General features: G+C 23.2%; 4 protein-coding genes across 4 annotated transcripts in view; all 4 read right to left on the bottom strand. All coding sequences in view use genetic code 6, as the record gives it.

The window, feature by feature from the left end:
- TTHERM_001111069 (hypothetical protein) overlaps positions 1 to 63 on the bottom strand; it is a gene marked incomplete at both ends in the record, with an annotated part of 595 nt that extends 532 nt beyond the window's left edge. Inside the window, one exon of the mRNA XM_012800548.1 lies at positions 1 to 63. This exon is cut by the window's left edge and continues 118 nt beyond it. Coding sequence (XP_012656002.1) covers positions 1 to 63 — 63 coding nt within the window.
- Positions 64 to 175: 112 nt separating this feature from the next.
- Positions 176 to 3827, bottom strand: TTHERM_01111070 (hypothetical protein; the record flags this gene model as incomplete). The annotated part of the gene is made up of 12 exons (XM_001025939.3): positions 2464 to 3827; positions 2092 to 2412; positions 1984 to 2037; positions 1635 to 1931; positions 1474 to 1578; positions 1332 to 1421; positions 1169 to 1276; positions 1044 to 1115; positions 902 to 985; positions 522 to 617; positions 378 to 473; positions 176 to 326 (listed from the first exon to the last, which is right to left on the bottom strand). Exons 1-12 carry the CDS (start codon positions 3768 to 3770, stop codon positions 176 to 178), a joined length of 2781 nt encoding a protein of 926 aa, XP_001025939.3. The 5' UTR covers positions 3771 to 3827.
- A 411-nt stretch (positions 3828 to 4238) lies between these two features.
- Positions 4239 to 7577, bottom strand: TTHERM_01113060 (hypothetical protein; the record flags this gene model as incomplete). The annotated part of the gene is made up of 2 exons (XM_001025940.3): positions 5733 to 7577; positions 4239 to 5672 (listed from the first exon to the last, which is right to left on the bottom strand). The coding sequence occupies exons 1-2, from the start codon at positions 7461 to 7463 to the stop codon at positions 4239 to 4241; spliced, it is 3165 nt and encodes a 1054-aa protein (XP_001025940.2). The 5' UTR covers positions 7464 to 7577.
- Positions 7578 to 8219: 642 nt separating this feature from the next.
- Positions 8220 to 11933, bottom strand: TTHERM_01113070 (Rdx family protein; the record flags this gene model as incomplete). The annotated part of the gene is made up of 14 exons (XM_001025941.2): positions 8220 to 8509; positions 8567 to 8698; positions 8749 to 8925; positions 8982 to 9243; positions 9302 to 9551; positions 9649 to 9916; positions 9972 to 10164; positions 10230 to 10367; positions 10428 to 10522; positions 10575 to 10880; positions 10998 to 11179; positions 11272 to 11445; positions 11630 to 11710; positions 11785 to 11933. The coding sequence occupies 14 exons, from the start codon at positions 11931 to 11933 to the stop codon at positions 8220 to 8222; spliced, it is 2697 nt and encodes an 898-aa protein (XP_001025941.2).
- Between the last annotated feature and the right edge of the window lie 283 nt (positions 11934 to 12216).

A 12216-nucleotide genomic window follows, 5' to 3' on the forward strand; every position in this document is an offset into this window, starting at 1 on the left:
ATAAAAATTAAGAGTAGATGCAGTAAATTAAAAATAAGAATAAATAAAGTGTGGTTTCTACATTCAACTATAATTTTTTTATTTGCCTAAGATTAATAAATATTATTTTTATAATTACTTCAAGTGGAAAAATGTGGAAAATTACTTAAAATAATTATAAAAAAATATTTAAAAATCAATCATCATATAAATAAAAAAGATTATGTCTTTTAAAGCTATATTCAGTTTTTATATCCAGCTTTTACAAAGCTAATATTGAATGAAAAATTTAATTTTTTAATTAGTTGTCTTTAATGTTTTTCATTATTTCTTTATTGAGAAAATTCCTAAAAAATTAAAAAAAAAAATTAATTTAGCAAAAATTAATTAAATCTTACGAATACCAAGTTAAGTTAAATTAACTGAAATTTAACAAGCTTTTGACCAGGTTTATTGTAAGGTAATCTAAAATTCTTTCTTTTACTTTTTAAAATCTTTAAAATTATAAAATAAATATCATTGATTTGCAAAAAATTATTTACGTTAGAGTTAAATCTAATTGATATCTTTAATCAAACTGTTTTAGAATATCAATTAATTAAATAATACTCAAAGAGTATTTTGATTCTATGTTTATGCTATTAAATTAATTAAAATAATTACTGATTAAATAATTAAGCAAATTTAAGTTATTTTATAAATAAATAATTATAAATAATATCTCTTTTTTTAACATAATATCTATAAATAGTATTACTTTAAAAATGATTAAACATAATTAAGGTATCTTTCTTAACAATTTATTTAATAATAGTTCTAAGCAGTTTTCTTAAAAATTTATATTTATAGATTTATAGTTTATGCTAAGATAAAAGATTTATTTTACATAGTTGAGAATAAAGTCAAATTAAAAAGAAATTACGTTATTTTTATTATTATTTTATCAAGGTTAGTAAATTGACTTAATATTTTTAAAGCCTCTAATTATTCACCAAACTATTCGTTACTTTTTAGAAGATAAATGTTAATTTTTATATGAAAATTATTTTTAGTTTATATTATACTCAAAATTTATTTAGAGACTAGAGAAATTGGCTGTTTCAAAATAATTTGAAAACTCTTTAAATATATGTGGACTATTTATTTTAAAAAATGATATACCTCTTAACCTTAATAATAATAATTTTACTTTATGCTAATTATCAGATTTCCATTATAATTTTTACAAAGTTCTTAGAGAATTTATTTCACCTAATTTTTTTTTTCAGGTTATGAATTTTGGTCTACATTAATGAACCTGATTTAAATATTATCAATATATGAATAAATTCTTTAAAGTAAATAAATTTTACGCATTATCAATTTCCAAAAATGATAAATTTTTCATTACTTTGTTTAGAATATCATAAAATTTCTACTTAATGTAAATAGTTGAATCAAACCTTTTAAATAATTTTAAGATTAATTTGGTTATAAAACTAAATTAAAAGTTACTTGAATGTATTCTTTATAAAATGCAAAGATGAAATATTTTTTCCTGATAGAAAGAAAAAGTTATCAATAGTACTTATATCATAAATGTTTAGATCAATTTCACTCCTAATAAAAAAGTATGTTTAATTGTTAATTCATAAAAAATGAAATTATTTATTTACATATTAATTTTAAGCTTAATGTTACAAATATCTTTGAGAAAGTTAAAAATATTTATATCTATTATCAGTTGAGGTCTAAATTTTATCTCAATAGTAAGATCAATATTTTTATTTCCAAAATATTATCTTAGTGAGTTATTGAATAATTAACTTTGATTTATAGTTATCTTAAGCTTTTTAAGTGTAACAATTTAGTTTAATATCTCAAAATAATTAAATTCTTTATCTAAATTATTATTTTGATAAACAGAAAAGTCTAATTTTACTATCTCTAGCTAGTTGAGCTATTATAGTTTGCTATAAAATTATAAAAATTGTAAAACAATTATGTGGCAAGTTAATTAATTACTTTTTAGCAATGTCAAGGTTTTATTAAAGCTCTTGTAGAAAAGCTCCATTTTAACTTTAAATAAATATTAATAAGATAAATGCTTTTTGATTCAAACGAAATATTTACTCAATTTTTAATGATAGCTTTTTGGTATTTGTAGGGAATCTTTGTAAAAAAATTTAAATTAATTATTTTACAGACAAGATTTATTGTTGTTATTTTAAATCTTTCTTAAATATCTGCTAGTATTCATTTGATTAATCTTTTTCAGAGAATATAAGCTAGTAACTATCAGAGAGTTATAAGTTATAAACTAACCCTTAAAATAAAGTATCTTCATTTATTGATGTTGAAATTTTTTTAAATATTAAATCAAAATTTATATTTAAAATTTGTGGAAGCTCGTAGTTTGCCATAGAGGATAGGCAAGCATTAAAAATCTTGAAACTAATTTTTATTTCATAGAATTTAAATAATATTTTAAAATAACAATTTTACTTATTTATGAAGAGACTCTTCTTATCTTTAATCATATGTAAATAAAATTTATCTATATTCTGATCTTCTGTTTTGTTTTCTTAATTATTATCTACTTAATCAAAAATACTAGCTTTCTATTACCTCCATTTGTACTGATATTTTTTAGTAGATTCTTAATTAGAGTCATCAACATTATTATTATTATAATTATCTTATTCTGTAGATTATTGTTAAATTACTTGATTATTTTTTTTGTTATATTTTCTTTTACTTTCTTAATCGAAGTCTTGTTAGTCTTAAGAATTGTTTTGTAATTATCTCCATATTTATCTTTATTTTTTAGTAATATCATAGCTATTACTATTTCTATTACTACCCTTTTATTCTAAAGAAACATATTTACTTGTTTACAGACCATTTTTATCATTTTAATAAGCTAATTTTTAGCTTTCTTAATTCAAGTCTTATTGATCAAAAATATTGTCATTCTATTCCCTTCTTTTAAATCTAATTTTTTTAGTAGAGTCTTAATTAGAGTTATCAACATTAGTGCAATCTTATTCTAAAGAAACCTAAGTATTTTAATAAGAATGATTTTTATTAAGTTGATAAACTTATGCTTCTTTGCTTTCTTCATTGGAATCTTATTATTCAATAACACTATCTTATTAATCCCTCCTTATGTATATAAATTTTTTAGTAGAATCTTAATTAAAGTTATCAACTTTAGTATAATCTTATTTCAAATACATTTATTTATTTATTTGCTGACTCTTTTTATCAAATTGATCAACTTATGTTTTCCTCATTTAATTGAAATCTTATTACTCAAAAGTAATTTCTTGTTGTTCCTTCCTTTTATATCTAGCTTTTTTAGTAGAATCTTAATTAGAGCTATCTACATTATTGCTCTGTAATCCAAAAAAATCTAATTTATCCATCATTTGAAGAGTATTCTTATCATTTTGATATATTTGTCTTTTACTCTCTTAACTGAAATCTTATTATTTGAAAGTACTGTGATATTATTATTTCGATTTAGATCCATGATTTTTTGTTGAATCTTAGTCATTGCTTTTTCTATTTATTTTGTTTTATTCAAAAGAAAGTTATTTACTTACTTAAAAGCTGTTATTATCACATTGATAAACTTAATTTTCATTCTCTTAATTCTAATCATATTAGTTAAAATTGCTGTCTTATTACTCCCTCCTTTTGTATCTCTATTTTTTTTGCTATTCTTACTGAGTATGAAAATTATTTATATTCTCTTGTTCCTCAGAGATTACTTACGATTTAGGTATGAAAACAAACTTTTTTTTCATTTTTTGAATAATAGCTTTTTTTATCAAATAATCAAATAATTTATTGAATAGAATAATATTTTTAAATTTACAAGTAGAAATTATAATTTTTTTTACTCAAATATGAGACTTCATCAAATTTAAATAAAATACTTTTTAGATAAATTTTAAAAACATAAATACATATATTAAATTTAAATTACAATAGAGAAACTGCCATAAATTATGTGCTTTATTATAAATATTTTTGATGTTAAGGACTTATTTATTTACTATATTACAAAATTTAATGTGTGCATACATAAAATAAATGAAAAAATAAATATACATTTTGTTTTTTTATAGTTAATTACAATTAAAAAAAGTAGGAAAAAAATAATATTTAATCTTTTTATACCATCAATCAAAATATTCTAATCACTATCTATTTATTTTTATGATTGAATAAAAATCAAACAAACAAAATTTTTAAATATATTCTTTGTTCATTCAACAATACTTCGTTGAAAGTTTTTCTTATAATTAACGAATTCTGTTTTAAGCTACTATCATGGCTTATTCTTCAGGAGTTGGTTGAGTATAGCCATTATTCATATTTAGGTTGTTCTCATCTGCCTATCCCTGCTTCCTTATTTCTTCAATATTTTTCTTAAAATTTTCTAGCTACTCAAATATATTTGCTCTGCTGCTGTTGCTATTACTTTGTGATTAATTCTGTTTTATGTAATCTTTGTTTTATAATGAAAGCTTTTCATATGCAGGAGTATATTTTTTAACAATAGAAGAGGGACTATTTAGCATATTGCTGAATGCTTGTTTAGTGCTTTGAGATGTCAATGAAAATGTCTTAAAGGATGGTGATGGTCCATGCAAATTAATTGAATTAGAAAGTTATATAGACTTCTATGTATTCAAGTCTCTTCCAGAAGGACTTAATTTAATTTTTCTTTGGTTTCCAGATATATTTTGAGAAGGTGAGTGGAATCTCTTGGATGAAGTCGTTTCTGCTGTACCATTAACTTTAATTCTTATATATCTACTTGGAGAAGGTTAAGTATTTTAGGGGACTACAGAAATAGCTTATGATTTATGAGAATTAAATATATCAGCTATGCTTTAGTTTATATTGCTATTAAGATAAAGATTTTATTTATTACTTTGAGGACTAGCAAAAATATTGCTCTGATGAATAAAAGATGAGCTAGTAACGTGCTGCTATTAAGATCCAGGGATTTAAATAGAAGGTCCAGTAGTAGGATCTTCTTCGTGAGCGGCAGTAGGGACTCTTGCTTAAGATGTAGCATTTGCGTGCTACTATATAATGTGTTCTAACAGTTTCTTTGTCTTATCTTACTATTATTTTTCATAAAATTTATGCTCTAAGCGATTAGGATCTGGTGTTTCGAGACCTTTCAGTCTAAATATTTCAATCTTGACTCTTTTAATAGAATCAATATGTGAGTAAAGAGTGTTTGTATCCAATTAAAATTCATATTAAACTTTATCTCTTATTGTATGGAAAAGATTTGTGTCCATCAATTGGATAGTTTCTAATATTTTAGTTTTGTTTTCTGAGTAATGATTAAATGCTCTTATTTCATTTTGAATATTTCTTTCTTGCTTATAATAGGCTTCCTCTAAATTCTTATCAAATTCCTTCAAAACTTGTAGGTTAGAATGAACTTTGCTTATTCCTTTATCAATTTCATTAAATTTATCTTCAACACACTCTTCAGCTGATTAAATTAACTCCTATTATTTCTACTAAAGTGCTAAAATAACTTCTTCAAAACTCTTTTGTATTTGAATCTTGCAATGATCTAAAACTTCGCTTAATTCTTTCTTTTTTTTATTTAACCTTGCATCATCTTAGATAAGTAAATCAGCTCTTGTTTTTATTTTGAATCTAAGGTCATCTATGGGCTTATTTAAATTATTAGATAGTAAATATAAATTTTATTAATTTAAAAACAATAATAATACTTCTTAGAGACTCTCATAAGCTTTGCTAACATTGTTAACATTATGATTTTTGTGCATTCCTTTGAGATATTCATCTAAGCTGAAGCACTGACATTCGCATGTGAAGCAATATAGAATAGTTTCATCGTTATTTTTCTCTGACATACTCTAATTTTATGATAAATTTTAACTCACTTTATTACCTCCCTCCATAGATTTTTTTTTATTCTTGCTAGCCTTAACATTCTCATGGAATTAGTTATCTTATAAAAAATTGGCAGATAGTGCTTGTTGTTAAGGGCTTGACTATGCAGAGTTATTGAAATTCTATTTATTAGAAAAGGAAGGTAATTGTTGATGTTGGAAAGTGTTTTGTCTATTAGAATAAGCCTAATCATTGTTATTCTACTAAGGTGGTTGATTAGCATAAAACTGTTATTGCTATTGTTATAGCTATCTATTAGGAATATTTTATTGTTATGCTAAATGCTACTACTATTAATATTGTTACATATACTATTACTATTATGATAATTACTACTACTATAGTAATTACTGACGATAAAAGTTATCTTACTAAATGTTATTTGCCTGCTATTCATTTTAGTAGATAGCCCTTTACTAATTTTAATACTAGTCGTTATATGTATCATAATCATTATTAGCAGAAAGAAGAACTTTTATTGACTCTTCTGGGAGAGGAGTAGATTAATGGCAATTTTCGCAATCAATGCTATGTATCAAATCTTAGCTTTAGTCGTTTTACTACTTTTTAAGTAAATTTTTGTATTAATTAGATGCACAATTAAGACATAAATGATGCTGACACTCCATCATTAAGACTTCTTCAGCAAAATTTCTACATTTAAAGCATTGATTCATTTCTTCTTAATCCTCTTCCTCTTCCTCCTCTTCATCTGCAAGCTATTCACCTTCTTCGTTTTATTCTTACTGATTTTCTAAATCTTCTTCTAAATCATCTTCCTCTTATGCAGCTGCTGCATCATCATCATCCCCCTCTTCATCATCTACTTCTTCCTATCTCTATTACTCTTCTTCGTTATATTCTCTTCTTAGAATACCCTCACCATCTTATTTTTATTAATTTCCTTATTTAATCTGACTGAATTTTTTGTGACTGTTTAAATTATGTTCTTCATCTTCCTCTTCTTCAACTTCATGTACTTCTCCTTAAATTTGTTAATCTTAGAGACGTTGTTATAGTAGTTAATTTTGGCGCTTTTATTATTACTCTAAAATTAGTTTTTCTTCGTTATTGCTGTGATGCTCTTATACTTATTCTACTTATTACAACTACTATTGTTGTTGTTATAGTTATTGCTGCTATTGTTGCTATGAAAGCTTGAGATTAGGATTATAGTTTGCTCTTTACTAATATGAAGTACTATCTTTTGATTCTTGCATAAATTAAACTTGATCTTCAGGTTATTAGCTCAAGTAGCTGTTAGATAGTATAGAGTAAAACTACTGGTTTTAAGAATTTGTAAGTAAACCATGCTATTAAATATTTTATCCCTAAAATTATTATGCCTGCTATTGCTAAACTTAAGGCTATTGGAGTTAATTTTGCTATTAATATTGCTAATTTTTAAACTGCATATTGTATTATTCAAAATTAGTGTAGGGGACAGGTTTTTAATTTTAGATTGGATATTACGAAGGATAAGGCTGATTTCCTGTGCTATTTTGCCCTTAAGATAATCCTTACTCTCCAAAACTTATATTTTTCATAACGGGTTTATATTTTCTTATTGATTTTAAAGCTTTAGTTTTCTGCTTTTTTTAAAAAAAGTAAAAGTTAGTTTTAAGATTTTGAGTTAGATTCTTTTTATTATCTTATTTATTTTTAAATTATTTCTAAGTTTTATTTATAAATTTTAAATACTAAAAAATATATGAAATTTTTCTATTAATTCAAAGTAATCTTTGATGATTAATTATCAGCTCGATCAATCGAATATGCAAATTTCATTCTAAAATTAATAAAAAATTTGTGAAAAAATTAATTTATGGATATTTCCATCTAAATTTTTTGAATTTATTTTTATTGTATCTTATAAATAATTAAAATTCATAAATCTTTTTTATATTTCTTTTTTTTTCTCTGTGTGTAAAAAAATAAGAAAAGAAAAATTATATTTAAAAGCCTTTTGTAATTTAAAATAATAAATAAATATAAAACCTGCTTTGCATAATTATAGCTTTAACTAGCATCACGCATATCTAAATAATCAGCTAGTTTTTATGAATTTAAATATCTTTATTTTCATTAATCAAATATAAAAATATTTATTTAACTAAAATTTCTTCAGTTAAAATTTGATGAAAACATTTTTAGTGATTTAATTTATTTAATTTGAAAAATAAATTTTAAAAAATCTATTTATTAAAAATATATAAAATTATAAATGAGATAAATAAATTGTATATTTTTAGCAATAGTCGATTAATTTGTTTGTAATGCAAAATCATTTGAAAGTCTTATTTTCAAATGTCATCATAGTCTTCTTAGTATTTTTCGTCTTCTTCGTCTTCATCGTATTTAACTTTAAATGAAGAATCCACAAATCTATAGCAATTTTGCTCTATATCTTTATGTATCAATTTTTATTCTAACTTTTTAAATGAAAGGTATCCTTTGTTATTAGAAGCACTTTAAATGAAGTGACCTATTTGAGAAGAACCTTCAAATTCATAATTTTCTAAGCTTTTCAATACAGACTCTTTTTTAACATAAACATCATCATCGAAAACCTGCTTATCTTGGTTATCAAACCCTAATTAAATTAAAATTTTATTTTTTTTTATAATATTTTAAACTTAACAATAATCACCTAAAATTTTTTTAATCTCTCCACGAGAAGCACTTAAATAATTCAATAATCCTTCAAATTATTCTAATAAATAGTCTCTTGTAATAGGTTAGTTTGTATAGTTATTGATTTCAAAGAACTTTTATAATTTAACTAAAAAAACAAATAAAAATAAAAAAATTTAGATTAAGGTAAAATTATACCATCAAAAACACCAATATCCCAATAAAGTTATTATGAAAGGTCTGCATTTTCGATCGAAGGTATTTAGAGGAAAGTCGTACTGGCTTATGATGAGGCATATACCTTTAAGTTATTGCTGTTAAATAATTTATTGTTCAAAATCTTTGCATAAATTCTGTAAACTCCTGAGGTATATTCTAATTAATAATTAATTTTATTTTAAAATGTAATTTTTTGTTAAATAAAAATTTACTCTTTGATTCTTAAATCCACAACCCTATTTTAGAATTGCTAATTTCATTTTAAACTATAATGTTATCTGAATTTTCTTAAACACTCTCATTATCTGGGGTAAATACACTAAACTATATAATATTTTAGCTACAAAATCCTGTTAATTTTATTTCACTGCTCTTTTTAGGTGGCTTAAGCTAAGCTTTATCAGCTTATTTTAGCTTTTCAATTTTATTGAATGAAAGCTCGTCATTAAACTTTTCAGGAGATGAAATCTATTACTTTAATAAATATCACTTTTCACTTAAAAAATGCTAAAAAACAAATAAAATTTCATACTTGCTAAATTGAGTTCTCTTATGAACTTTTTTTAGCAGGATTGCTGCTAGGAGGTCTGGCATGTTACTTTTAAGATTATTTTGGAGATTCAGAAGCAGATTAATTATTATTCAACGAACCATTTGAAAATCTAGTATTATTGTTATTTTATTGTTCTTGGATTTTAACACTTGCTACTTAAGGAGAAGTATTTTGATTCACCAAGCTTTCTTCTCCGCTTTGGTTAGGTTCTTACTATTTGCCATTTATCCTTAATATTTTAAATTTTAATTAAGTAAATTTCATTTATTTTTTTAAATAGAAACTAAATAATTAGAATAAATTCCCAAAAAAAAAAATGAATTTACTTAGACTATTATGACTCAGATGATTTTAAAATTCCTTTTCTTGCTGAGCTTGATGGCCTATTTTAAAACCTTGTTTTGTTATCTAGCTCTTTTTTAGGTTCATCATCTATGTATTTAGTTACTGGCGGGAAATCTAAAGTCTACTAACCTGGTTAAGCATAATATTATTATTCAATAGTTTGATGACCATCTTTTTCAATTTTAATCATGTATTGACCTGGCTCGAGTTAAATTTAAAATGTCCCATCAAATCCCTCTTCAACAATTGCTAATTTAATAAATTTTTACAGTTATAAAAAGTTTTTGTGACTAAAGCTTATTACGGTCTACATTGATTTAGTCCTTTTCATCATATTAATAAATTTTAATTAAAGCATTTTTTAGATGATCTATTTTTTAGTCCTTTAGAGACTTATAAGAGGCTGTGATTGTTAGGAATGTTAAATTAAAGTGTTATAATTCGAAATGGAGATCTAATCCTTATTAATTCTGCATTAGTTCAAATATATTAATTGTCTATTATTTTTAATCAATTAAATAACATTAAATTTCTAAATTATTATGTTTATAAATTAATTTACTTCTCTTAAACTTTTGAAATTATTTGTTTCCTTTACTTCAACAATATACACATCACTTGGAATCTACTCAAAAATTACTAAACCATGTTTATTTGTTTTTCCTTGGAAGCATTCATTTTTTTTGGGTATGTCTTCGCCCTTTCAGGTTTTTATAAATTAATTTAGTTGAAGAATTAAATAAAATTAAGTAGAATTTACGAAAAGAGAAGTATTGTTTTAAAAGAACTTTGAATCTGAGTCACTTCTACGTGAGATGCCACTTACAGGACGGCTTATCCTAGTTTAACTCATGTCTAATAAAAATTGATTAAATGAACTTGTTTATTTATTTGTTAATAAGTTTACTATTTGTATTCAAGGTGAGATTATTATGACTGCCTATAGACTGCTATTTTTCACGATAAGGGCGCATTATAACTTATATTTCGTGAAGTTTATTCTTCTTTGTTAAAAGTTCATCTTCTGGAATATCGGCTAAGTCAAAATCGCATAGAGTAAGCTAAATTGAAACAGTACAAGTAATCATGTATTAACAAAGTAAATTCAAAACTTGAGCTGAACTAGGCCACTTACCTGTTTTTAATTTAGAATGTATACAACCTTTTTTAGGTTCTCCTTAAGTTTTAGACATAACATATATTTCAAAAGCTCCTATTTTTTATAAATTAACAAAAAAATATTATTTAACTTTTAATTTTACTAATACATTATTTTGATTAATATTAAATATAATAACCATATTAGCTAATATGTTTATAGAAGCATTACCTATCCTTTATCTTGAATATATGTTTTATATCGAACTAGCATTTTGATCAACTCTTACAGGCTTTAAGAATACTTTTGCTACAGGAAAATGTTTTAAAATAAGAATTTTATAATTATTAGCCAATCTGATATATTGCTCTTCGTCATGTTTAGTTGTTCCTTGATGGTTTTGGCAATCATTGCTATTATTAGACAAAAAGAATAACTTAAGCTTGTTATTGAATATTTTTTATTCAAAAATATTTAATATAAATCTATTTAAGTTAAGTATTACCAATACTCAATAACTACAATTACATCTCTATCTTTCACATTCTTGAATTCTGGGTAAAATCTTACATCTTCCTTTTCTCTTTATTCTTTTACTTTAGCCCTTGTTTCATTGAGCTTTATCTAGTATTTATCTTTAACTATAAAGCCTAATCCTGAGTCATTGAAATCGTATTTGCTATTTATTTAAAAGTTAAAAACATGAATGACAAATTAATTATTTGAAAAGTATTTGCTAATAAGCAAACATTTTTAATTTAGATATTGCATTTCATAATAACTGTTTAGTTATTTGACATTCTAAAGATTTATTTTTTTATTATAAGACTAATATTATTTGGCAATTATTTCTAAATATTTACTAAGGAGGAGTTATTCCTATCGCTTTCCAAGGATTGGCATGAGGTTCATGAATATGATTGTCTAATAGTCTAGATTCCAATCTATAATTATTTGTGAATTTAGATTATCATCTGAAATTAATTAAATAAATAGTTGAATAGTTAATTAATGATACTTAGATTAGTTTTGTGTATATTTCTCCCTAGCATTTTTGATCTAGTAAAGAGATGATATTCTTGAAATGTTAGATTTACTCTAGTTACCGCCTGCTGATTAAAGTTAGGGTCTCCCTAAATTTTTTTAGCTTTAAGTATTATTATTCATATATATTGTAGATTAGATTTGTAACAACAACTAGTAGCTTTGTATGAATGGAGCTATTTATTCAAAAATCTTGTATACAAAGAAATTTTGTTAATAAAAAAGTCAAACTCTTATCCTTATATTTGATTAAAAATATGATATTTATTAACTTAATTGATTTATATAAAATAAGCAAAATATGTTATATAATTTACAAACAAATTTTATTATTTTCCTAATGAAGAGTAAATAACAATTAAATTTTGATAAGATTTAAAATTCAGTGAAAAAATCATTCAAATCT

The sequence above is a fragment of the Tetrahymena thermophila genome, assembly GCF_000189635.1.
Source record: "Tetrahymena thermophila SB210 genomic scaffold scf_8254095, whole genome shotgun sequence".
Classification (NCBI taxonomy): domain Eukaryota; phylum Ciliophora; class Oligohymenophorea; order Hymenostomatida; family Tetrahymenidae; genus Tetrahymena; species Tetrahymena thermophila.